The sequence below is a fragment of the Pelophylax lessonae genome, assembly GCF_965119305.1.
Source record: "Pelophylax lessonae genome assembly, chromosome: 9".
Lineage (NCBI taxonomy): Eukaryota > Metazoa > Chordata > Amphibia > Anura > Ranidae > Pelophylax > Pelophylax lessonae.
In genome coordinates, this window is record NC_138776.1 from 238,572,910 (window position 1) to 238,600,060 (window position 27,151).

Sequence of the window (27,151 nt, forward strand, 5' to 3'; positions counted from 1 at the left end):
GGAAGGGGTTGGTAAATATGTAATTTACCAGCTCCTTCCTTTTCTGAACGGACAGAGTCATAGTCAGTGACATTGTAAAAAATAAAAATAAAATTATAAAAAATAATACAATTAAAATACCAAAAAATAAAAACTACTGACACCAATGGGTGAACTTCCAGGATCGTAAAGGTCACACTTACGACCGGACCCTGGCATTCCACCACCGTGGGGAGGCCCCAAGATGGCAGGAAGGGGGCCCACCGCAGAACTTGTGAAAGGGTCCTGCAATGAGAGTAAAGGGCTTCAGGATCAGTGGGAAAAGCCCCAGGCTTGAAGAGAAGGGCCCATGCCAGGGGTCCGGGGGGCCCTTCAGGGTTTCTTGCACCGGGGCCCTGAAGGTTCTAGTTACGCCTCTGCTGCCTACACTGAAGTCTAGGGGGAAGACATTCGTTTTTTTTTTCTCCCCTGAACTTGGGGGTCTCTCTTCGGGAGATCTCCTCGACCTAGTACTCGTTGGTTGGCTTCAGCTGACCATGAGGAAAGGGGTCCACCAGGCCTTTTGGCTAGGTGGACATAGATTGAAACCTTGTCCTTGTCAGGATCCTTGTGCCCCTGGCAGGGGAGGACTGGGCAAGGGGGCAATTGCCGCTCTGATGCCCCGTAAAAAAAGGCTGCACCGCTTCTGCCACAGACATGCCTAAAGGATTCCTGGTGAAGAGAAGTAAAAAGTCCCCACCGCTGACCTATTAAGTGTGGGATGAAGACAAGGACAGAGTGCAGGCCCCCCCCCCCCCCCCAGCATGGATGGTGTAAACTGTGTCTGAGCAGAGGCCGGTTCCATGCCCCACTAAAGACCCTTCTGCCCCGGCCAGCCCAAACCGAGCTGTCCCAGCTCCCCCCAACCTCCCCCTGCTGGCCAGGTGGGCAACCCGGATTCAGCCAGTAAGTAGAGAGTATCTGGAGCATGGCTTCAGCTTGGAATGGGGGTCAGGAGGAGGATTGGAAGAGTGAGAGGGGGGTGAGGGAAAGTGGGGAGGGGGCCAATCGCTGCACCATGGGCCTCTGGTTTCTATTTGCCCCCTGGGCCGAAAGTTGCCAGTCTGCCCCTGGCACCTGGGGTTCAGGGTAAGGTCCTATCCCTTTGGGGGGTGGACAAAGAGCACGCCCTTAAGTGCACTTTTTTGTGTGTGTTTGCACATGCACCTTTTTTGTACGCTTATGGGTTTTTGTTTTTGCGCACCACTGTAAAAAAAAAAAAGTTAAGCAGCACATTCATTGATCATTTTTATTTTGTTTAACCAGGGGGAACAAAAGAAATGATTCAATCCACCCATCCACACATTCAAGGTGGAATCACTCCTGCTGAGCTATTGTGTTCTGACAGGCGGGAGCCTTCCCCACTGTCAGAATACAATGATCAGTACTGCCGGCTACAGCCGGCGACACTGATTGCTGATCACTCGGTTCTGACAGCTCTAATGGCACCCCTACACATCTGCTAATGTGAGAGTTTTCATGTGTGCCAAACAGGGCCGTCTTTTCCATTGGGCATGCCCGGCGGTTGCCCGGGGGCCCCACTTGCCAAGGGGCCCCACACACATGGACATGGTGGCAATTACTGTCAACAGGCCTGAAGCCAGAATCCAGATTACCTGGTGGTCTAGGGGCCCCCCCCCTGTTGTCCGCCGGGCCCCGCCGCCACCCCAGTTGTTGTCCGACGGTGGCTCGAGTCTCAGTCTGCTGTCTGCACTGCACACTGGTTGCTAAGGCCAGGCCGATTGGCATCTAGCAACCAGTGACGTTAGCAGAGCAGACCCATGATGCACAGCGGAGGAGGATCCTCCTCGTCGGCTCGTTGTCCTCTACGCGCCTAGAAGACTGGCTCCGCCTCCACCCAACTTCTCCCTTCATGTGCACTTGTGCAGCCGTTGTGAAATCCCAGATAGATGGAAGGGTGCGAGTAGGAGAGTCCACCACCAATCAAAATACCAAGGTACTCTTACCAACTTTAAAGACCCCACAGTGTCAAACACGCTCTGAATGTGGATAGGCAGGTGACAAAGGGAAACCAATTACATGGGTTCGTCTCCTCCTAAAACGACCAGATCGAACTCCCAACCGTTCCTTCAGACACTCAGGAGACATAAAAGAATAATCCCCTCATGGTGTAGTATCGTCAACAATTTATTAGATAAGAAGAAAGCAGCTTACATTCATGGAGATGACATCCAGCGTGTAATGTAAAAAGTCGTGTGGGTATCCCACCAGCAAGATGGCCGCTGTGTCCCTCGTCTGCGCATGCGTCAAGGTTTCAGCCAATCCCGACGCGTTTCGTCATACGGGAATGTCTGCAAAATACGCAGAAACATGTGCGCGCTCTGTCGCAACTGCATGGTGTAAACAGAGCCTGCCATACATTGTACAATTTTCTTATTCAATTTCCTTTAGATTTACCTTCAACCATGTAGTGCAAGGGCCGGCCTGATTGCATACAAATTGAAAGTGTTTAGGTTTGACCTCATATTATATGGTTTTGGTAAATGAAGGATATATTGTACAAGAAAATTGTATAATGCATGGCCAGTCTAAAGCTGGCGAAAATCGCCTGAAAACGGTCAATTTGGCAAGAAAACCAGCATCCGACCAACGCTCACAGCCAATGGCTGCTAGCGTAGGATGACCAGATTGTCCCCAGTTTCCAGTGACAGTTCCAGGACTGAGGACACTGTCCCCGGATCAAGCCTGTCCCCGGTTTTGTCCCCGGATTCAGGGCCAGAATACAGTAGACAGGGCATCCCATGCTGGCTGAGAAACAGCCTGGTGGCTCAAATGCCAACATCTCTGTGTATTATGTAGTCCTGTGCCCGGTGCTCTGTGTAGTATGCAGTCCTGTACCCAGCACTCTGTGTATTATTTAGTCCTTTGCCCAGCGCTCTGTGTATTATGCAATCCTGTACCCAGCGTCCTGTGTATTATGCAGTCCTGTACCCGGCGCTCTGTGTAGTATGCAGTCCTGTACCCAGCATTCTGTGTATTATTTAGTCCTTTGCCCAGCGCTCTGTGTATTATGCAATCCTGTACCCAGCGTCCTGTGTATTATGCAGTCCTGTACCCGGCGCTCTGTGTAGTATGCAGTCCTGTACCCAGCATTCTGTGTATTATTTAGTCCTTTGCCCAGCGCTCTGTGTATTATGCAATCCTGTACCCAGCGTCCTGTGTATTATGTAGTCCTGTACCCGGTGCTCTGTGTAGTATGCAGTCCTGTACACAGCGCTCAGTGTACTATGTAGTCCTGTGCCCAGCGCTCTGTGTATTATGCAATCCTGTACCCAGCATCGTTTGTATTATGCAGTCCTGTACCCGGTGCTCTGTGTAGTATGCAGTCCTGTACCCGGCGCTCTGTGTATTATGCAGTCTTGTACCCAGTACTCTGTGTATTATGCAGTTCTGTGCCCAGCGCTCTGTGTATTATGTAGTCCTGTACCCAGTGCTCTGTGTATTATGTAGTCCTGTGCCCAGCGCCCTGTGTATTATGTAGTCCTGTGCCCAGTGCTCTGTGTATTATGCAGTCCTGTACCCAGCGCTCTGTGTATTATGTTGTCCTGTACCCGGTGCTCTGTGTAGTAAGCAGTCCTGTACCCAGCGCTCTGTGTATTATGCAGTCTTGTACCCAGTGCTCTGTGTATTATGTAGTCCTGTACCCAGTGCTCTGTGTATTATGCAGTCCTGTACCCAGTGCTCTGTGTATTATGCAGTCCTGTGCCCAGCGCTCTGTGTATTATGTAGTCCTGTGCCCAGTGTTCTGTGTATTATGTAGTCCTGTACCCAGTGCTCTGTGTATTATGTAGTCCTGTGCCCAGTGCTCTGTGTATTATGCAGGCTTGTACCCAGTGCTCTGTGTATTATGCAGTCCTGTACCCAGTGCTCTGTGAAGTATGTAGTCCTGTACCCAGTGCTCGGTGTATTATGTAGTCCTGTGCCCAGCACTCTGTGTATTATGTAGTCCTGTGCCCAGCACTCTGTGTATTATGTAGTCCTGTGACCAGTGCTCTGTGTATTATGCAGTCCTGTACCCAGCGTTCTGTGTATTATGTAGTCCTGTACCCGGTGCTCTGTGTAGTATGCAGTCCTGTACCCAGCGCTCTGTGTATTATGCAGTCTTGCACCCAGTGCTCTATGTATTATGTAGTCCTGTACCCAGTGCTCTGTGTATTATGTAGTCCTGTACCCAGTGCTCTGTGTATTATGCAGCCCTGTACCCAGCGCTCTGTGTACAGTATTATGCAGTCTTGTACCCAGTGCTCTGTGTATTATGTAGTCCTGTACCCAGTGCTCTGTGTATTATGTAGTCCTGTGCCCAGCGCCCTGTGTATTATGTAGTCCTGTGCCCAGTGCTCTGTGTATTATGCAGTCCTGTACCCAGCGCTCTGTGTATTATGTTGTCCTGTACCCGGTGCTCTGTGTAGTAAGCAGTCCTGTACCCAGCGCTCTGTGTATTATGCAGTCTTGTACCCAGTGCTCTGTGTATTATGTAGTCCTGTACCCAGTGCTCTGTGTATTATGCAGTCCTGTACCCAGTGCTCTGTGTATTATGCAGTCCTGTGCCCAGCGCTCTGTGTATTATGTAGTCCTGTGCCCAGTGTTCTGTGTATTATGTAGTCCTGTACCCAGTGCTCTGTGTATTATGTAGTCCTGTGCCCAGTGCTCTGTGTATTATGCAGGCTTGTACCCAGTGCTCTGTGTATTATGCAGTCCTGTACCCAGTGCTCTGTGAAGTATGTAGTCCTGTACCCAGTGCTCGATGTATTATGTAGTCCTGTGCCCAGCACTCTGTGTATTATGTAGTCCTGTGCCCAGCACTCTGTGTATTATGTAGTCCTGTGACCAGTGCTCTGTGTATTATGCAGTCCTGTACCCAGCGTTCTGTGTATTATGTAGTCCTGTACCCGGTGCTCTGTGTAGTATGCAGTCCTGTACCCAGCGCTCTGTGTATTATGCAGTCTTGCACCCAGTGCTCTATGTATTATGTAGTCCTGTACCCAGTGCTCTGTGTATTATGTAGTCCTGTACCCAGTGCTCTGTGTATTATGCAGCCCTGTACCCAGCGCTCTGTGTACAGTATTATGCAGTCTTGTACCCAGTGCTCTGTGTATTATGTAGTCCTGTGCCCAGTGCTCTGTGTATTATGCAGGCTTGTGCCCAGTGCTCTGTGTATTATGCAGCCCTGTACCCAGCGCTCTGTGTACAGTATTATGCAGTCTTGTACCCAGTGCTCTGTGTATTATGTAGTCCTGTGCCCAGTGCTCTGTGTATTATGCAGGCTTGTGCCCAGTGCTCTGTGTATTATGCAGTCCTGTACCCAGTGCTCGGTGTATTATGTAGTCCTGTGCCCAGCACTCTGTGTATTATGTAGTCCTGTGCCCAGCACTCTGTGTATTATGTAGTCCTGTGACCAGTGCTCTGTGTATTATGCAGTCCTGTACCCAGCGCTCTGTGTATTATGTAGTCCTGTGACCAGTGCTCTGTGTATTATGCAGTCCTGTACCCAGCGTTCTGTGTATTATGTAGTCCTGTACCCGGTGCTCTGTGTAGTATGCAGTCCTGTACCCAGCGCTCTGTGTATTATGCAGTCTTGTACCCAGTGCTCTATGTATTATGTAGTCCTGTACCCAGTGCTCTGTGTATTATGTAGTCCTGTACCCAGTGCTCTGTGTATTATGCAGCCCTGTACCCAGCGCTCTGTGTATTATGCAGTCTTAGACCCAGTGCTCTGTGTATTATGCAGTCCTGTACCCAGTGCTCTGTGTATTATGTAGTCCTGTACCCAGTGCTGTGTGTATTATGTAGTCCTGTGCCCAGCGCTCTGTGTATTATGCAGTCCTGTACCCAGCGCTCTATGTATTATGCAGTCCTGTGCCCAGCACTCTGTGTATTATGTGGTGCTGTGCCCAGTGCTCTGTGTATTATGCAGTCCTGAACCCAGAGTTCTGTTTATTATGTAGTCCTGTGCCCAGCACTCTGTGTATTATGTAGTCCTGTGCCCAGCACTCTGTGTATTATGTAGTCCTGTACCCAGTGCTCAGTACATTATGTAGTCCAGTGCCCAACACTCTGTGTATTATGTAGTCCTATGCCCAGCGCTCTGTGTATTATGTAGTCCTGTGCCCAGCACTCTGTGTATTATGTAGCCCTGTGCCCAGCACTCTGTGTATTATGTAGCCCTGTGCCCAGTGCTCTGTGTATTATGCAGTCCTCTGTCCTGTGCTCTGTGCATTAAGCAGTCCTGTACCCAGCGCTCTGTGTATTATGTAGTCCTATGCCCAGTACTCTGTGTATTATGTAGTCCTGTACCCAGCACTCTGTATATTATGTAGTGTAGTCCTATACCCAGTACTCTGTGTATTATGTAGTCCTGTGCCCAGTGCTCTGTTTATTATGCAGTCCTGTACCCAGCACTCTGTGTATTATGTAGTCCTGTGCCCAGCGCTCTGTGTATTATGCAGTCCTGTACCCAGTGCTCTGTGTATTATGTAGTCCTGTACCCAGCGCTCTGTGTATTATGCAGTCCTGTGCCCAGCAGTCTGTGTATTATGTAGTCCTGTGCCCAGTGCTCTGTGCATTATGCAGTCCTGTACCCAGCGTTCTGTTTATTATGTAGTCCTGTGCCCAGTACTCTGTGTATTATGTAGTCCTGTGCCCAGCACTCTGTGTATTATGCAGTCCTGTGCCCAGCAGTCTGTGTATTATGTAGTCCTGTACCCAGCGCTCTGTACATTATGTAGTCCGGTGCCCAGCGCTCTGTGTATTATGTAGTCCTGTACCCAGCACTCTGTGTATTATGTAGCCCTGTGCCCAGTGCTCTGTGTATTATGCAGTCCTGTGTCCAGTGCTCTGTGCAATTAAGCAGTCCTGTACCCAGTGCTCTGTGTATTATGTAGTCCTGTGCCCAGTGCTCTGTGTATTATGCAGTCCTGTGTCCAGTGCTCTGTGTATTATGTAGTCCTGTACCCAGCACTCTGTGTATTATGTAGCCCTGTGCCCAGTGCTCTGTGTATTATGCAGTCCTGTGTCCAGTGCTCTGTGCAATTAAGCAGTTCTGTACCCAGCGCTCTGTGTATTATGTAGTCCTGTGCCCAGCGCCCTGTGTATTATGTAGTCCTGTGCCCAGTGCTCTGTGTATTATGCAGTCCTGTACCCAGCGCTCTGTGTATTATGTTGTCCTGTACCCGGTGCTCTGTGTAGTAAGCAGTCCTGTACCCAGCGCTCTGTGTATTATGCAGTCTTGTACCCAGTGCTCTGTGTATTATGTAGTCCTGTACCCAGTGCTCTGTGTATTATGCAGTCCTGTACCCAGTGCTCTGTGTATTATGCAGTCCTGTGCCCAGCGCTCTGTGTATTATGTAGTCCTGTGCCCAGTGTTCTGTGTATTATGTAGTCCTGTACCCAGTGCTCTGTGTATTATGTAGTCCTGTGCCCAGTGCTCTGTGTATTATGCAGGCTTGTACCCAGTGCTCTGTGTATTATGCAGTCCTGTACCCAGTGCTCTGTGAAGTATGTAGTCCTGTACCCAGTGCTCGGTGTATTATGTAGTCCTGTGCCCAGCACTCTGTGTATTATGTAGTCCTGTGCCCAGCACTCTGTGTATTATGTAGTCCTGTGACCAGTGCTCTGTGTATTATGCAGTCCTGTACCCAGCGTTCTGTGTATTATGTAGTCCTGTACCCGGTGCTCTGTGTAGTATGCAGTCCTGTACCCAGCGCTCTGTGTATTATGCAGTCTTGCACCCAGTGCTCTATGTATTATGTAGTCCTGTACCCAGTGCTCTGTGTATTATGTAGTCCTGTACCCAGTGCTCTGTGTATTATGCAGCCCTGTACCCAGCGCTCTGTGTACAGTATTATGCAGTCTTGTACCCAGTGCTCTGTGTATTATGTAGTCCTGTGCCCAGTGCTCTGTGTATTATGCAGGCTTGTGCCCAGTGCTCTGTGTATTATGCAGCCCTGTACCCAGCGCTCTGTGTACAGTATTATGCAGTCTTGTACCCAGTGCTCTGTGTATTATGTAGTCCTGTGCCCAGTGCTCTGTGTATTATGCAGGCTTGTGCCCAGTGCTCTGTGTATTATGCAGTCCTGTACCCAGTGCTCGGTGTATTATGTAGTCCTGTGCCCAGCACTCTGTGTATTATGTAGTCCTGTGCCCAGCACTCTGTGTATTATGTAGTCCTGTGACCAGTGCTCTGTGTATTATGCAGTCCTGTACCCAGCGCTCTGTGTATTATGTAGTCCTGTGACCAGTGCTCTGTGTATTATGCAGTCCTGTACCCAGCGTTCTGTGTATTATGTAGTCCTGTACCCGGTGCTCTGTGTAGTATGCAGTCCTGTACCCAGCGCTCTGTGTATTATGCAGTCTTGTACCCAGTGCTCTATGTATTATGTAGTCCTGTACCCAGTGCTCTGTGTATTATGTAGTCCTGTACCCAGTGCTGTGTGTATTATGTAGTCCTGTGCCCAGCGCTCTGTGTATTATGCAGTCCTGTACCCAGCGCTCTATGTATTATGCAGTCCTGTGCCCAGCACTCTGTGTATTATGTGGTGCTGTGCCCAGTGCTCTGTGTATTATGCAGTCCTGAACCCAGAGTTCTGTTTATTATGTAGTCCTGTGCCCAGCACTCTGTGTATTATGTAGTCCTGTGCCCAGCACTCTGTGTATTATGTAGTCCTGTACCCAGTGCTCAGTACATTATGTAGTCCAGTGCCCAACACTCTGTGTATTATGTAGTCCTATGCCCAGCGCTCTGTGTATTATGTAGTCCTGTGCCCAGCACTCTGTGTATTATGTAGCCCTGTGCCCAGCACTCTGTGTATTATGTAGCCCTGTGCCCAGTGCTCTGTGTATTATGCAGTCCTCTGTCCTGTGCTCTGTGCATTAAGCAGTCCTGTACCCAGCGCTCTGTGTATTATGTAGTCCTATGCCCAGTACTCTGTGTATTATGTAGTCCTGTACCCAGCACTCTGTATATTATGTAGTGTAGTCCTATACCCAGTACTCTGTGTATTATGTAGTCCTGTGCCCAGTGCTCTGTTTATTATGCAGTCCTGTACCCAGCACTCTGTGTATTATGTAGTCCTGTGCCCAGCGCTCTGTGTATTATGCAGTCCTGTACCCAGTGCTCTGTGTATTATGTAGTCCTGTACCCAGCGCTCTGTGTATTATGCAGTCCTGTGCCCAGCAGTCTGTGTATTATGTAGTCCTGTGCCCAGTGCTCTGTGCATTATGCAGTCCTGTACCCAGCGTTCTGTTTATTATGTAGTCCTGTGCCCAGTACTCTGTGTATTATGTAGTCCTGTGCCCAGCACTCTGTGTATTATGCAGTCCTGTGCCCAGCAGTCTGTGTATTATGTAGTCCTGTACCCAGCGCTCTGTACATTATGTAGTCCGGTGCCCAGCGCTCTGTGTATTATGTAGTCCTGTACCCAGCACTCTGTGTATTATGTAGCCCTGTGCCCAGTGCTCTGTGTATTATGCAGCCCTGTACCCAGCGCTCTGTGTACAGTATTATGCAGTCTTGTACCCAGTGCTCTGTGTATTATGTAGTCCTGTGCCCAGTGCTCTGTGTATTATGCAGGCTTGTGCCCAGTGCTCTGTGTATTATGCAGTCCTGTACCCAGTGCTCGGTGTATTATGTAGTCCTGTGCCCAGCACTCTGTGTATTATGTAGTCCTGTGCCCAGCACTCTGTGTATTATGTAGTCCTGTGACCAGTGCTCTGTGTATTATGCAGTCCTGTACCAAGCGCTCTGTGTATTATGTAGTCCTGTGACCAGTGCTCTGTGTATTATGCAGTCCTGTACCCAGCGTTCTGTGTATTATGTAGTCCTGTACCCGGTGCTCTGTGTAGTATGCAGTCCTGTACCCAGCGCTCTGTGTATTATGCAGTCTTGTACCCAGTGCTCTATGTATTATGTAGTCCTGTACCCAGTGCTCTGTGTATTATGTAGTCCTGTACCCAGTGCTCTGTGTATTATGTAGTCCTGTACCCAGTGCTCTGTGTATTATGCAGCCCTGTACCCAGCGCTCTGTGTATTATGCAGTCTTAGACCCAGTGCTCTGTGTATTATGCAGTCCTGTACCCAGTGCTCTGTGTATTATGTAGTCCTGTACCCAGTGCTGTGTGTATTATGTAGTCCTGTGCCCAGCGCTCTGTGTATTATGCAGTCCTGTACCCAGCGCTCTATGTATTATGCAGTCCTGTGCCCAGCACTCTTTGTATTATGTGGTGCTGTGCCCAGTGCTCTGTGTATTATGCAGTCCTGAACCCAGAGTTCTGTTTATTATGTAGTCCTGTGCCCAGCACTCTGTGTATTATGTAGTCCTGTGCCCAGCACTCTGTGTATTATGTAGTCCTGTACCCAGTGCTCAGTACATTATGTAGTCCAGTGCCCAACACTCTGTGTATTATGTAGTCCTATGCCCAGCGCTCTGTGTATTATGTAGTCCTGTGCCCAGCACTCTGTGTATTATGTAGCCCTGTGCCCAGCACTCTGTGTATTATGTAGCCCTGTGCCCAGTGCTCTGTGTATTATGCAGTCCTCTGTCCTGTGCTCTGTGCATTAAGCAGTCCTGTACCCAGCGCTCTGTGTATTATGTAGTCCTATGCCCAGTACTCTGTGTATTATGTAGTCCTGTACCCAGCACTCTGTATATTATGTAGTGTAGTCCTATACCCAGTACTCTGTGTATTATGTAGTCCTGTGCCCAGTGCTCTGTTTATTATGCAGTCCTGTACCCAGCACTCTGTGTATTATGTAGTCCTGTGCCCAGCGCTCTGTGTATTATGCAGTCCTGTACCCAGTGCTCTGTGTATTATGTAGTCCTGTACCCAGCGCTCTGTGTATTATGCAGTCCTGTGCCCAGCAGTCTGTGTATTATGTAGTCCTGTGCCCAGTGCTCTGTGCATTATGCAGTCCTGTACCCAGCGTTCTGTTTATTATGTAGTCCTGTGCCCAGTACTCTGTGTATTATGTAGTCCTGTGCCCAGCACTCTGTGTATTATGCAGTCCTGTGCCCAGCAGTCTGTGTATTATGTAGTCCTGTACCCAGCGCTCTGTACATTATGTAGTCCGGTGCCCAGCGCTCTGTGTATTATGTAGTCCTGTACCCAGCACTCTGTGTATTATGTAGCCCTGTGCCCAGTGCTCTGTGTATTATGCAGTCCTGTGTCCAGTGCTCTGTGCAATTAAGCAGTCCTGTACCCAGTGCTCTGTGTATTATGTAGTCCTGTGCCCAGTGCTCTGTGTATTATGCAGTCCTGTGTCCAGTGCTCTGTGCAATTAAGCAGTCCTGTACCCAGTGCTCTGTGTATTATGTAGTCCTGTGCCCAGTGCTCTGTGTATTATGCAGTCCTGTGTCCAGTGCTCTGTGCAATTAAGCAGTTCTGTACCCAGCGCTCTGTGTATTATGTAGTCCTGTGCTCAGCGCCCTGTGTATTATGTAGTCCTGTGCCCAGTGCTCTGTGTATTATGCAGTCCTGTACCCAGCGCTCTGTGTATTATGTTGTCCTGTACCCGGTGCTCTGTGTAGTAAGCAGTCCTGTACCCAGCGCTCTGTGTATTATGCAGTCTTGTACCCAGTGCTCTGTGTATTATGTAGTCCTGTACCCAGTGCTCTGTGTATTATGCAGTCCTGTACCCAGTGCTCTGTGTATTATGCAGTCCTGTGCCCAGCGCTCTGTGTATTATGTAGTCCTGTGCCCAGTGTTCTGTGTATTATGTAGTCCTGTACCCAGTGCTCTGTGTATTATGTAGTCCTGTGCCCAGTGCTCTGTGTATTATGCAGGCTTGTACCCAGTGCTCTGTGAAGTATGTAGTCCTGTACCCAGTGCTCGGTGTATTATGTAGTCCTGTGCCCAGCACTCTGTGTATTATGTAGTCCTGTGCCCAGCACTCTGTGTATTATGTAGTCCTGTGACCAGTGCTCTGTGTATTATGCAGTCCTGTACCCAGCGTTCTGTGTATTATGTAGTCCTGTACCCGGTGCTCTGTGTAGTATGCAGTCCTGTACCCAGCGCTCTGTGTATTATGCAGTCTTGCACCCAGTGCTCTATGTATTATGTAGTCCTGTACCCAGTGCTCTGTGTATTATGTAGTCCTGTACCCAGTGCTCTGTGTATTATGCAGCCCTGTACCCAGCGCTCTGTGTACAGTATTATGCAGTCTTGTACCCAGTGCTCTGTGTATTATGTAGTCCTGTGCCCAGTGCTCTGTGTATTATGCAGGCTTGTGCCCAGTGCTCTGTGTATTATGCAGCCCTGTACCCAGCGCTCTGTGTACAGTATTATGCAGTCTTGTACCCAGTGCTCTGTGTATTATGTAGTCCTGTGCCCAGTGCTCTGTGTATTATGCAGGCTTGTGCCCAGTGCTCTGTGTATTATGCAGTCCTGTACCCAGTGCTCGGTGTATTATGTAGTCCTGTGCCCAGCACTCTGTGTATTATGTAGTCCTGTGCCCAGCACTCTGTGTATTATGTAGTCCTGTGACCAGTGCTCTGTGTATTATGCAGTCCTGTACCCAGCGCTCTGTGTATTATGTAGTCCTGTGACCAGTGCTCTGTGTATTATGCAGTCCTGTACCCAGCGTTCTGTGTATTATGTAGTCCTGTACCCGGTGCTCTGTGTAGTATGCAGTCCTGTACCCAGCGCTCTGTGTATTATGCAGTCTTGTACCCAGTGCTCTATGTATTATGTAGTCCTGTACCCAGTGCTCTGTGTATTATGTAGTCCTGTACCCAGTGCTGTGTGTATTATGTAGTCCTGTGCCCAGCGCTCTGTGTATTATGCAGTCCTGTACCCAGCGCTCTATGTATTATGCAGTCCTGTGCCCAGCACTCTGTGTATTATGTGGTGCTGTGCCCAGTGCTCTGTGTATTATGCAGTCCTGAACCCAGAGTTCTGTTTATTATGTAGTCCTGTGCCCAGCACTCTGTGTATTATGTAGTCCTGTGCCCAGCACTCTGTGTATTATGTAGTCCTGTACCCAGTGCTCAGTACATTATGTAGTCCAGTGCCCAACACTCTGTGTATTATGTAGTCCTATGCCCAGCGCTCTGTGTATTATGTAGTCCTGTGCCCAGCACTCTGTGTATTATGTAGCCCTGTGCCCAGCACTCTGTGTATTATGTAGCCCTGTGCCCAGTGCTCTGTGTATTATGCAGTCCTCTGTCCTGTGCTCTGTGCATTAAGCAGTCCTGTACCCAGCGCTCTGTGTATTATGTAGTCCTATGCCCAGTACTCTGTGTATTATGTAGTCCTGTACCCAGCACTCTGTATATTATGTAGTGTAGTCCTATACCCAGTACTCTGTGTATTATGTAGTCCTGTGCCCAGTGCTCTGTTTATTATGCAGTCCTGTACCCAGCACTCTGTGTATTATGTAGTCCTGTGCCCAGCGCTCTGTGTATTATGCAGTCCTGTACCCAGTGCTCTGTGTATTATGTAGTCCTGTACCCAGCGCTCTGTGTATTATGCAGTCCTGTGCCCAGCAGTCTGTGTATTATGTAGTCCTGTGCCCAGTGCTCTGTGCATTATGCAGTCCTGTACCCAGCGTTCTGTTTATTATGTAGTCCTGTGCCCAGTACTCTGTGTATTATGTAGTCCTGTGCCCAGCACTCTGTGTATTATGCAGTCCTGTGCCCAGCAGTCTGTGTATTATGTAGTCCTGTACCCAGCGCTCTGTACATTATGTAGTCCGGTGCCCAGCGCTCTGTGTATTATGTAGTCCTGTACCCAGCACTCTGTGTATTATGTAGCCCTGTGCCCAGTGCTCTGTGTATTATGCAGTCCTGTGTCCAGTGCTCTGTGCAATTAAGCAGTCCTGTACCCAGTGCTCTGTGTATTATGTAGTCCTGTGCCCAGTGCTCTGTGTATTATGCAGTCCTGTGTCCAGTGCTCTGTGCAATTAAGCAGTCCTGTACCCAGCGCTCTGTGTATTATGTAGTCCTGTGCCCAGTGCTCTGTGTATTATGTAGTCCTGTGCCCAGCACTCTGTGTATTATGCAGTCCTGTGTCCAGTGCTGTGTATTATGTAGTCCTGTGCCCAGCGCTCTGTGTATTATGTAGTCCTGTGCCCAGCGCCCTCTGCATTAAGCAGTCCTGTGCCCTTTGCCAATAAAAAAAAAATGTCCCCGGATTTCATTTTAAAATCTGGTCACCTTATGCTAGCGCTGTGTTCTGGGGCGGGGGGGGGGGGGGTACCATAGCTCAGTGGGGAGATCACCGCACTTACATCAGATATGTTAGTACAGTGATCTGTAAGTTTTTTGTTTGTTCAGCCTGCTGTATTGAATAAAAAACAACTTCCCGTGTGTACCCAGCAGTAGTAGTTTCATGTCCAGCATCCAAAAATAAAATATCAGAGTTAGGTGAACTTATCCTTTAAGATCACATTATGATTGTTAAAAAAAAAACATTGGTTGCAGTTAGTGCGTTTTTGTGTATTAATTCTAAATGTATTATTTTTCTGTCCATTTAAAACCTGGACCATACCATTGGTTGCAGTTAGTGCGTTTTTGAGTATTGTTTCTAAATCTATTCTTTTTCTGTCCATTTGAAACACGGACCATACCATTGGTTGCAGTTAGTGCGTTTTTGTGTATTGATTATCTATTCTTTTTCTGTCCATTTAAAACATGGACCATACCATTGGTTGCAGTTAGTGCGTTTTTGTGTATTGTTTCTAAATCTATTCTTTTTCTGTCCATTTAAAACCTGGACCATACCATTGGTTGCAATTAGTGTGTTTTTGTGTATTGTTTGTATGTATATTATGTGTTTAGGCAAAGACTTGGCGTGTGCCTCTTTTGTTAGACGCCAGACTCAAGGGACAGACAAGATGGTCAGAAGAGCAATTGTCCAGCATATTAGGTCATGCTTCGGTGTTTATAGAATGGAAGTGCTGGATCCACAGATAACTTGTGAGCTCCCTTCACAGGATGTCTGCTGAGGAACAGTCTGCCGCCCCCCCCCCCCCTCCTCTTTTTCGCATCTCCAGGCTATAATGAGGAGGGGGGGTGATAATTGAGTTACCATATCAGCAAACCAGCACACTCAAGCAAAAGGCATCCATGAAGGAGTTAAATGTGCACTTGGAAGAGGAGGGGGCTGGGAGGAGAGGGCTATAAAGTAGAGTGGGGGGGGTCTGATAAGGAGTAAAATTGCAGACAGAGAGCAGACAATGATGAGCACCTCACCAGAGATGGATGAGGAGACTGAGAACTCAACCATCTTCCCGGGAATGCCCGACAATCTAACCCTCTTCCTTGGAATGCCTGACTGCGAGTACGATGAATGGGAGCCATCGGTTGGACTTATACCCACCACTTACTTCCTTATCTTTTTCTTGGGCATCACTGGCAATGGACTGGTGCTGTGGGCCAGCCACCACCGAAGGGACCGTCCACGGGCGGCAGACACTTTCATCGTCCAGCTGGCAATTGCTGACCTGGCTTTCGTGGTGACCCTACCGCTGTGGGCTGTCTACGTCTCACTAGGATACCACTGGCCCTTTGGCACAGTGGCGTGCAAAGTCAGCGGATACATGGTGCTTCTCAATATGTATGCCAGCGCCTTCTGCTTAACGGGACTGAGTCTGGACCGGTACATAGTTATTGTGCTATCGCCAGGACCGGGGCACCCACGGTCTCTACTTTCCAGCCCAATGGCCATTGCAATTACCTGGGCAAGTGCGGGTCTGCTGGCTCTTCCAGCCATCATTTTCCGGAACACGGGACAAACAGATGAGCTCTTTGACAACAGGACAATGTGCTACATGGACTACTCAGCAGTGGACAGCAGCGGGCAAACTCACCTGTGGGAAGCTGGCTTGGGATTTTCCTCAACGTTATTGGCCTTTGTGGCGCCATTTTGTGTCATCCTCTTCTGCTACGTGGGCATCGGCCGCCGGGTTTCTGGCCACTTCCATCTACCGCTAGTTGCAAGCAGGAAAAGGAGGCTGTTGGCTATAATGGTTGGGCTAGTGGTCACCTTTGGGGCATGCTGGGCCCCATTTCACCTGGTTAAGAGCATCTATGTCCTGATGAATGCCGAGGTTTTACCGTTGAGTTGTGGTCTGCACGTCTTCCTCAATAATCTGCATCCTTATGCCACCTGCCTTGGGTATGCCAACAGCTGCCTAAACCCCGTCCTGTATGCTTTTCTGGATCCCAGGTTTAGAGGACACTGTCGCCGAGTGCTGGGGTGTGGAGTTCTCCTGAAGAATACAGAAGGACAAGCGGAGCACAAGGGTCAAAAAACCCGTGTTGGTAGCTCTTCTGGGGATGGTGCAGAAGTTGGGGGTAAGACTATTAAGGTGTCCACAGAGGAGGAAGACTTTGATGGAATGAAAGATTAGACATTGGGGTAACAAGTCCTAAAACTTTTTCATTTATGTGTTCTGCTGTATTTTTGGATGTTGCAGACTCAAACAATTCCATCTTAGGGGTGCAGTTTTTTTTATATTTTTTATTTTTTTTTTACAACCCCAGTTGGCAATTTGAGAACATCGAAGGACTTCAGGGTTAAAGAACTGTCCCCAAAAGACTAGAGCACTTAGACATATGGGGTTTGGGGATAAAGAGGTTTTTGTTATTTGTTTGCTTTTGTATATACTTTTATAATTAAAAACAAATTGGAATTTTATTTTTTGTATACAAACTTTTATTGAAAAACAAAGAGAACTGGTACATTAACATGACAAATAATGGTATCACGTAGATATAATATATATATAATATATATAATATAACATTCTTCAGTATTTTCAAGTCAAAATTCCGAATTCGGAGCATTGCAACTTTCTACAAATTCGAAATTTTTTTCATAAATATTATCCACTTTCCAAAAAATTGGAATTTTATTTTTTTGTATACAAACTTTTATTAAAAGGAAACAGAAAATGGTGGTACAAAGAGAACTGGTAGATTAACATGACAAATAATGGTATCAAGTAGAGTAAACAGAAATATAACATTCTTAAGTATTTTCAAGTCAAAATTCCGAATTCGGAGCATTGCAACTTTCTACTAACTCGACATTTTTTTCATAAATATTATCCACTTTCCAAAAAATTGGAATTTAAGAGCCGGTTCACACTGGGGCGACTTGTCAGGCGACCTGGTCGCCTGACAAGTCGCGGTGGGTCGCCTGCCATTGATTAGCACAGGACCCGTTCTAATAGGAGCGACACAAGTCGCTCCGACTTAGAAAAAGGGTCCTGTACTACTTTGGGGGACCTGGAGGCGACTTGCATTGACTTCAATGATATGAAGTCCGTGCATGTCGCGCCAAGGTCGCGGTGCGCGCTGTGCACCGCGACTTCACAGGTCGCCCCGGCAAGTCGTGTCGCCCCTGTGTGAATGGGATCTTACATGACAAATATTGGTATCACGGAGAGTAAACAGAAATATAACTTTCTTAAGTATTTTCAAGTCAAAATTCCGAATTCGGAGCATTGCAACTTTCTACAAACTCGACATTTTTTTCATAAATATTATCCACTTTCCAAAAAATTGGAATTTAAGAGCCGGTTCACACTGGGGCGACTTGACAAGTCGCGGTGGGTCGCCTACCATTGATTAGCACAGGACCCGTTCTAATAGGAGCGACACAAGTCGCTCCGACTTAGAAAAAGGGTCCTGTACTACTTTGGGGCGACCTGGAGCGACCTGCATTGACTTCAATGATATGAAGTCCGTGCATGTCGCGCCAAGGTCGCGGTGCGCGCTGTGCACCGCGACTTCACAGGTCGCCCCGGCAAGTCGTGTCGCCCCTGTGTGAATGGGATCTTACATGACAAATATTGGTATCACGGAGAGTAAACAGAAATATAACATTCTTAAGTATTTTCAAGTCAAAATTCCGAATTCGGAGCATTGCAACTTTCTACAAATTCGACATTTTTTTCATAAATATTATCCACTTTCCAAAAAATTGGAATTTTAATGAGACGTTGCACTGGAATAGATTATAAATCTGCGTAATGACAGCTAAGGAATGGATGGAAGTTAGAGCTGGTAGAGATAGACAGGCGTGTTGTATTGTGGTTGACGTGTGTATTCCTCAATGTGTGGATGACAGCTCTGAGGCTTCCTTTGACCTGATTTGCTTTGTATTGCTTTGGGGAAAAAAAGGTCCCATTGTGATGCGCTTGCATTGATGGCAAAGTGAATAAGAAAAGGGTCAGCAATGGGTTCCCTTGTATATTTCTTATGACGGGTCTCCTTTAACCTCCCTGGCGGTATGATTCTTTCGGATTTTAGGTGCTGAAAGCGGTAACATTACTTTGCATGTAAGTCTTGTGAATGAGCAGCCCAAACCAACTGTATACATTTATTATATATATATATATATATATATATATATATATATATATATATATATATATATATATATATATATATATATATATATATATATTATATATGTATATGTGTGTATATATATATATATGTATATGTGTATATATATATATATATATGTATATGTGTGTATATATATATATGTATATGTGTGTATATATATATGTATATGTGTATATATATACATATATATATATATATATATATATATATATATATATATGTATATATATGTATATGTGTGTGTATATATATATATATATATATATATATATATATATATATATATATATATATATATATATATACATAAAAAGTACAGTAAAACTGCAGGAAGCGGCATTGGGAGGCAAACTAATGTGATTTTTTTTTTATATTGAATGGTATCAGTGTTTGGTGTGTTTTTACATTTGAATTTGCCGCCGGTTCCACCCCCCTGCGAGACGGAAGCCGGGGCACGGAGACGATCGGGAGGAAGATCCGCCGCGAGACACCGCCGGGACACATCGCTGGATCCCGGTGACAAGGTAAGTAACCTCTTTTACAGGATCCAGCGATGCTTCTGGCGGTACCCCGAGTGTGGCTGGGGGTTACCGCTTTCGGCTCTGAAATTTAACCCCGAGCCACGCTCGGGAATACCGCTAAGAAGGTTAACCACTTTAATAAGACCGGAAGGATTTGCCCCCTTAATGACCAGGCCACTTTTTTCAACTTGGTACTGCGTGATTTTAACTGACAATTGCGCGGTCGTGCGACGCTGTACCTAAACGAAATTTACGTCCTTTTTTTCCCACAAATAGAGCTTTCTTTTGGTGGTATTTGATCACCTCTGCGATTTTTATTTTTTGCGCTATAAACAAAAAAAGAGCGACAATTCTGAAAAAATATATGTTTTTTAATTTCTGCTATTAAATATTCCCAATAAAAATAAATTTAAATCAAATATTTTCATCATTTTAGGCCAATATTTTTCACATTCTGCTATATAAGATTCCCAAAAAAAAATTTAAAAATCAAAATTTTTTAACATTTTAGGCCAATTTGCTACATATTTTTGGTTAAAAAAAAAATCGCAATAAGCGTATTTTGATTGGTTTGCGCAAAAGTTATCGCGTCTACTAACTACGGGAAAGATTTATGTCATTTTTATTGTTTTTTTTTTTTTTTTTTTACTAGTAATGGCGGCTATCTGCGATTTTTAGCGGGACTGCGATATTGCGGCGGACAGATCGGACCCCTAACTGACATTTTTGACACTTTTGGGGAGACCAGTGACATTACTACAGCAATCAGCGCTAAACATATGCACTGTTACTGTAATAATGACACTGGCAAGGAAGGGGTTAACACAGTGGGTGATCAAGGGATTAAATGTGAGCCTAGGGGAGTGATTCTAACTGTATGGGGCGGGGCTTATGGAATGATCACAGAGACCTGTGATCCTATATAGCAGTGATGCCAAACCTTGGCGCCCCAGCTTTTTTGGAACTACATTTCCCATGATGCTCATGCACTCTGCAGTGAAGTTAAGCATCATGGGAAATGTAGTTCAAAAACATCTGGGGTGCCAAGGTTCGCCATCACTGCTATATATGATCATTCCAGAGAGAAGAACGGTCAGCTGTGTTTACAACAGCTGACCGTTCTTCTTTCTCAGCAGGGAATGATCGCGGTTGTCAGGCGGCAATCGGAGCCGCCTGACCTGTGCATCGGCTTCCCCGCTGCCGAGTGGGGGCGGGAGCGCGGCGGTGGCGGCGTGCGCTCGCCCCCTAGCTGCAGGCGCGCGACCAACATACAGTTACAGCGGCTTCGCGAAAGGAGGGGCAGTAAAACTGCGGCGGGCGGTCGTTTAGTTAAAATGGCATTGGATTTACACTGCATGTATGTGAACGGCCTCTATAGAAACCCATGTTATTTCACTTGTCATGCGATTCCATGCTTTCTGGAATGCATCAGAAATCGCATTAGTGTGAACCAGGGCTAAAGCTGCCCATACATGTACAGATTTCCTTTGTTCAGCTGCAGATCGAACAAAAGAAATTAAATCTAAAGTTGGCCATACATGATACATTGGGGGGGGGGGGGGATTTACTAAAACTGGAGCACACAGAATCTGTGCATAGGAACCAATCAGCTTCTAGGTTTCAGTCCTGATTCACACTTATGCGGATCAGATGCGATCCAATAAGGATAGAATTTGCATGCCATCTAAAAAAGCATCTTTTCCAACCAAAGCTGTTCACATACATGCGGTGCGAATTTAATCCGCTTAAAAAAAGGGCCCTGTGGGAGTTTAGTGCGAGTTTGGTGTGAATTTTATCTCCGGCTATGCCAAATCCCTTCAGAAATCGCATTCATTTTCATTAGAATCGCACCTGTCACAACAGAAATCGCACTGTGAAATTGCATCAGTATCGCATCAGTGTGAACCGAGATTGTCAAAGCCTATTGCCGGCAATGGCACCCTTCAAATTGGTGCGACGCCGACTTTGCGGAGCCGTACAGATTTGCAATAGTGGAGGGGAGAGGATTTGTATCTGAAGGGGAAATTTGAGGGGTAGAAGATTTGTGCACGAGGGGGATTTTGTTTTGGGGAGGAGGGAATTTGTTCTGGGGGCATATGGGGAAAAAGATTTGTGCTGGGAGGGTTGATTTCAGCAGAGGGTGGATTTGTACTGGGAGGAGGGGGATTTTTTGCTTAGGGGCAAGCATACAGATTAGTGCTGGATTTATTTTGGGAAGGAGGGGGGGGGGATTCTTGAGGAGGTGTTATAGGAGTGAGGATTTGTGTTGGGAGGGGGGATTTGGCGGGTCTGTGATATAAAATTGGGGGGTTTAGAGTGGGGGGAGAGGACTTGTGTTTGGGGGGGGGGATTAGAGGAGTAGAAGATCTTTTTCTACGAAGGTGAAGGTTTTTTTTTTTTTGTTGGGGGGGGGGGATTTATGCTGGGGGCATATGGGGAGAAAGAGGAGTTGAGACAAAAATTTGTGCTGGGAGGGTTGATTTCGGCAGGGAGTGGATTTATACTGGGAGGAGGGGGAATTTTTGCTTAGGGGGCGAGCATGCAGATTAGTGCTTGATTTTTTATTTTTTTTTGGGGGCGAGAGGATTTTTAAAGGAGGTGTGCTAGGAGGGATGATTTGGGGGGATTTGCGTTGGGAGGGAGGATTTGGCGGGTCTGTGCTACAAAAGTGGGGGGTTTGGAGTGGGGGGGAGGACTTGTGTTTGGGGGGGGATTAGAGGGGTAGAAGATCTGTGCTAGGAGGGGGAAGATTCTTTTTTTTTGGGGGGGGGGGAGGGGAATTTATGCTGGAGGCATTAGGGGAGAAAGAGGATTTGAGGCAAAGATTTGTGCTGGGAGGGTTGATTTTGGCAGGGAGTGCATTTGTACTGGGAGGAGGGGGAATTTTTGCTTTGGGGGTGAGCATGCAGGTTAGTGCTTGACTTTTTTTTTTGGGGGGGGGGGGAATTAGAGGGGTAGAAGATCTGTGCTAGGAGGAGGAAGATTATTTTTTTTTTGGGGGGGGGGGATTTATGCTGGGGGCATATGGGGAGAAAGAGGAGATGAGACAAAGATTTGTGCTGGGAGGGTTGATTTTTTCAGGGAGTGAATTTGTACTGGGAGGAGGGGGAATTTTTGCTTAGGGGGCGAGCATGAAGATTAGTCCTTGATTGTTTTATTTTTTTTGGGGGGGGGGGATTTATGCTTGGGGCATGATTTTTTTTATTTTTTGGGGGGAGAGGATTTTTAAAGAAGGTGTGCTAGGAGTGATGATTTGGGGTGATTTGTGTTGGGAGGGGGGGATTTAGGGGGTCTGTGCTATAAAAATGGGGGAGGACATGTGCTAGGAGGGGGAAGATTCTTTTTTTGGGGGGGGGGGAATTTATGCTTGGAGCATGATTTTTTTATTTTTGGGGGGGGGGGAGAGGATTTTTAAAGGAGGTGTGCTAGGAGTGATGATTTGGGGGGATTTGTGTTGGGAGGGGGGATTTAGGGGGTCTGAGCTATAAAAGTGGGGGGGGGGGAGGACTTGTGCTAGAAGGGGGAAGATTCTTTTTTTGGGGGGGGGGGGGGAATTTATGCTTGGAGCATGATTTTTTTATTTTTGGGGGGGGGGGGAGAGGATTTTTAAAGGTGGTGTGCTAGGAGTGATGATTTGGGGGGGGATTTGTGTTGGGAGGGGGGATTTAGGGGGTCTGTGCTATAAAAGTGGGGGGGGGGGGAGGACTTGTGCTAGGAGGGGGAAGATTCTTTTTTTTTGGGGGGGGGATTTATGCTTGGGGCATGATTTTTTTATTTTTGGGGGGTGGGGAGAGGATTTTTAAAGGAGGTGTGCTAAGAGTGATGATTTGGGGGGGATTTTTTTGGGAGGGGGGTTTAGGGGGTCGGTGCTATAAAAGTGGGGTGTTTGGAGTGGGGGGGGGGACTTGTGCTAGGAGGGGGAAGATTCTTTTTTTTTTGGAGGGGGGGATTTATGCTTGGGGCATGATTTTTTTTATTTTTGGGGGGCAGAGGATTTTTAAAGGAGGTGTGCTAGGAGTGATGATTTGGGGGGATTTGTGTTGGGAGGGGGGATTTAGGGGGTCTGTGCTATAAAAGTGGGGGGGGAGGACTTGTGCTAGGAGGGGGAAGATTCTTTTTTTTGGGGGGGGGGGGATTTATGCTTGGGGCATGATTTTTTTTTATTTTTGGGGGGGAGAGGATTTTTAGAGGAGGTGTGCTAGGAGTGACGATTTGGGGGGATTTGTGTTGGGAGGGGGGATTTGGGGGGGTCTGTGATATAAAAGTGGGGGGTTTAGAGTGGGGGGAGGACTTGTGTTTGGGGGGGGTAGAGGAGTAGAAGATCTTTTTCTACTGGGAGGAGGGGGAATTTTTGCTTTGGGGGCGAGCATGCAGGTTAGTACTTGACTTTTTTTGGGGGGGGGGGGATTAGAGGGGTAGAAGATCTGTGCTAGGAGGAGGAAGATTTTTTGCGAATTTATGCTGGGGGCATATGGGGAGAAAGAGGATTTGAGACAAAGATTTGTGCTGGGAGGGTTGGTTTTGGCAGGGAGTGCATTTGTACTGGGAGGGGGGGATTTTTGCTTTGGGGGTTAGCATGCAGGTTAGTGCTTGACTTTCTTTTTTGGGGGGGTAGGGATTTTTGCTAACACATACTGCTCATACATCATGGGGGGGGGGGGGGGGCAAAATTTGGCATGTTCGCCCTGGGCTCTAGGTGACCATGTCCCAGCACTGCTTGCTCCCCCCATACTAAGAAGACACTGACTGCGTCAGAGGAAGGATTGGCGCAGTCAGGAACTTTGGCACGAATATTAGGGGGTTTCGGAGCACAGGTTAAAAAAAATATATATAATTATGGGGAAAAAACATATTTATATAAATATATATATATACACAGGGAATCAGTGCGATTGGGCAGGGGGACAATTAGTGCCGGTTCACATTTCTGCGATCACAGAGATCGCATGTAATTCGGAGTGCACTCCTCCTAAAATGACATGCAACCTCTGTGCGCTGCAAATTCAGCCATACGTTTTGTATGGCTGAATTCGCACCGCAATCGCGCCCAACTCGCACAGGACCCTTTTTTTTTGGTCCGCAGCACGGTGGTTCACACTAGCGCGATCCGATTCTGTGCGAACTTTCAGATCGCACTGCGATATGCGATCTGATCTGGAGGTGTCGTTAACTTTTAATTGACACCCCCTGCGTATCGCATATGGCAGTGTGAACTGCCAGGGGTGCAGATGCGACGCGGGAACACGCTGTATATTCCCAGCGTTCCCGCATCGCACAAATGTGAACCGGGACTTACAGAAGGAAGCCCTGTGCGGCTCTCTGCAGCAGCTGAAAGCCAATTTCTCCCCCTTCTGCCAGCTTTCAGCTGCTGCGGGGAGAGACACAGACACTGGGCATCGTTCCTATAATTGCTTCTCCGACACCGATCCCTCTCCCTGTTCTGCGTTCTGCCTGCTTCTGATCCCCCTCCCTGTTCTGCCTGCTTCTGATCGCCCTCCCTGTTCTGCCTGCTTCTGATCCCCCTCCCTGTTCTGCCTCCTTCTGATCCCCCTCCCTGTTCTGCCTCCTTCTGATCCCTCTCCCTGTTCTGCCTGCTTCTGATCCCCCTCCCTGTTCTGCCTGCTTCTGATCCCTCTCCCTGTTCTGCCTGCTTCTGATCCCTCTCCCTGTTCTGCCTGCTTCTGATCCCTCTCCCTGTTCTGCCTGCTTCTGATCCCCCTCCCTGTTCTGCCTCCTTCTGATCCCCCTCCCTGTTCTGCCTGCTTCTGATCCCTCTCCCTGTTCTGCCTGCTTCTGATCCCCCTCCCTGTTCTGCCTCCTTCTGATCCCCCTCCCTGTTCTGCCTGCTTCTGATCCCTCTCCCTGTTCTGCCTGCTTCTGATCCCCCTCCCTGTTCTGCCTCCTTCTGATCCTCCTCCCTGTTCTGCCTGCTTCTGATCCCTCTCCCTGTTCTGCCTGCTTCTGATCCCCCTCCCTGTTCTGCCTGCTTCTGATCTCTCCCTGTTCTGCCTGCTTCTGATCCCTCTCCCTGTTCTGCCTGCTTCTGATCCCTCTCCCTGTTCTGCCTGCTTCTGATCCCCCTCCCTGTTCTGCCTGCTTCTGATCCCTCTCCCTGTTCTGCCTGCTTCTGATCTCTCCCTCCCTGTTCTGCCTGCTTCTGATCCCCCTCCCTGTTCTGCCTGCTTCTGATCCCCCTCCCTGTTCTGCCTGCTTCTGATCCCCCTCCCTGTTCTGCCCGCTTCTGATCCCCCTCCCTGTTCTGCCTGCTTCTGATCCCCCTCCCTGTTCTGCCTCCTTCTGATCCCCCTCCCTGTTCTGCCTCCTTCTGATCCCTCTCCCTGTTCTGCCTGCTTCTGATCCCCCTCCCTGTTCTGCCTGCTTCTGATCCCTCTCCCTGTTCTGCCTGCTTCTGATCCCCCTCCCTGTTCTGCCTGCTTCTGATCTCTCCCTGTTCTGCCTGCTTCTGATCCCTCTCCCTGTTCTGCCTGCTTCTGATCCCTCTCCCTGTTCTGCCTGCTTCTGATCCCCCTCCCTGTTCTGCCTGCTTCTGATCCCTCTCCCTGTTCTGCCTGCTTCTGATCTCTCCCTCCCTGTTCTGCCTGCTTCTGATCCCCCTCCCTGTTCTGCCTGCTTCTGATCGCCCTCCCTGTTCTGCCTGCTTCTGATCCCCCTCCCTGTTCTGCCTCCTTCTGATCCCCCTCCCTGTTCTGCCTCCTTCTGATCCCTCTCCCTGTTCTGCCTGCTTCTGATCCCCCTCCCTGTTCTGCCTGCTTCTGATCCCTCTCCCTGTTCTGCCTGCTTCTGATCCCGCTCCCTGTTCTGCCTGCTTCTGATCCCTCTCCCTGTTCTGCCTGCTTCTGATCCCCCTCCCTGTTCTGCCTCCTTCTGATCCCCCTCCCTGTTCTGCCTCCTTCTGATCCCTCTCCCTGTTCTGCCTGCTTCTGATCCCTCTCCCTGTTCTGCCTGCTTCTGATCCCTCTCCCTGTTCTGCCTGCTTCTGATCCCCCTCCCTGTTCTGCCTCCTTCTGATCCCTCTCCCTGTTCTGCCTGCTTCTGATCCCTCTCCCTGTTCTGCCTGCTTCTGATCCCTCTCCCTGTTCTGCCTGCTTCTGATCCCCCTCCCTGTTCTGCCTGCTTCTGATCCCTCTCCCTGTTCTGCCTGCTTCTGATCCCCCTCCCTGTTCTGCCTCCTTCTGATCCCCCTCCCTGTTCTGCCTGCTTCTGATCCCTCTCCCTGTTCTGCCTGCTTCTGATCCCCCTCCCTGTTCTGCCTCCTTCTGATCCCTCTCCCTGTTCTGCCTGCTTCTGATCCCTCTCCCTGTTCTGCCTGCTTCTGATCCCCCTCCCTGTTCTGCCTGCTTCTGATCTCTCCCTGTTCTGCCTGCTTCTGATCCCTCTCCCTGTTCTGCCTGCTTCTGATCCCTCTCCCTGTTCTGCCTGCTTCTGATCCCCCTCCCTGTTCTGCCTGCTTCTGATCCCTCTCCCTGTTCTGCCTGCTTCTGATCTCTCCCTCCCTGTTCTGCCTGCTTCTGATCCCTCTCCCTGTTCTGCCTGCTTCTGATCTCTCCCTGTTCTGCCTGCTTCTGATCCCTCTCCCTGTTCTGCCTGCTTCTGATCCCCCTCCCTGTTCTGCCTGCTTCTGATCCCCCTCCCTGTTCTGCCTCCTTCTGATCCCTCTCCCTGTTCTGCCTGCTTCTGATCCCCCTCCCTGTTCTGCCTGCTTCTGATCCCTCTCCCTGTTCTGCCTGCTTCTGATCCCCCTCCCTGTTCTGCCTGCTTCTGATCTCTCCCTGTTCTGCCTGCTTCTGATCCCTCTCCCTGTTCTGCCTGCTTCTGATCCCTCTCCCTGTTCTGCCTGCTTCTGATCCCCCTCCCTGTTCTGCCTGCTTCTGATCCCTCTCCCTGTTCTGCCTGCTTCTGATCTCTCCCTCCCTGTTCTGCCTGCTTCTGATCCCCCTCCCTGTTCTGCCTGCTTCTGATCGCCCTCCCTGTTCTGCCTGCTTCTGATCCCCCTCCCTGTTCTGCCTCCTTCTGATCCCCCTCCCTGTTCTGCCTCCTTCTGATCCCTCTCCCTGTTCTGCCTGCTTCTGATCCCCCTCCCTGTTCTGCCTGCTTCTGATCCCTCTCCCTGTTCTGCCTGCTTCTGATCCCGCTCCCTGTTCTGCCTGCTTCTGATCCCTCTCCCTGTTCTGCCTGCTTCTGATCCCCCTCCCTGTTCTGCCTCCTTCTGATCCCCCT

The 27,151-nt window shown here is 48.4% G+C and overlaps 1 protein-coding gene across 1 annotated transcript; it reads left to right on the forward strand.

Annotated features, from left to right (window-relative positions):
- Positions 1 to 15,201: 15,201 nt before the first annotated feature.
- Positions 15,202 to 16,402, forward strand: LOC309563731 (apelin receptor A-like). The gene has a single exon (XM_082268330.1). The coding sequence runs from the start codon at positions 15,209 to 15,211 to the stop codon at positions 16,382 to 16,384; it is 1,176 nt and encodes a 391-aa protein (XP_082124456.1). The 5' UTR covers positions 15,202 to 15,208; the 3' UTR covers positions 16,385 to 16,402.
- The last annotated feature ends 10,749 nt before the right edge of the window (positions 16,403 to 27,151 follow it).

Excerpts from the sequence above, each read along its gene's own strand:
- LOC309563731 (XM_082268330.1), top strand. The coding sequence starts at position 15,209 with ATGATGAGCACCTCACCAGAGATGGATGAGGAGACTGAGAACTCAACC.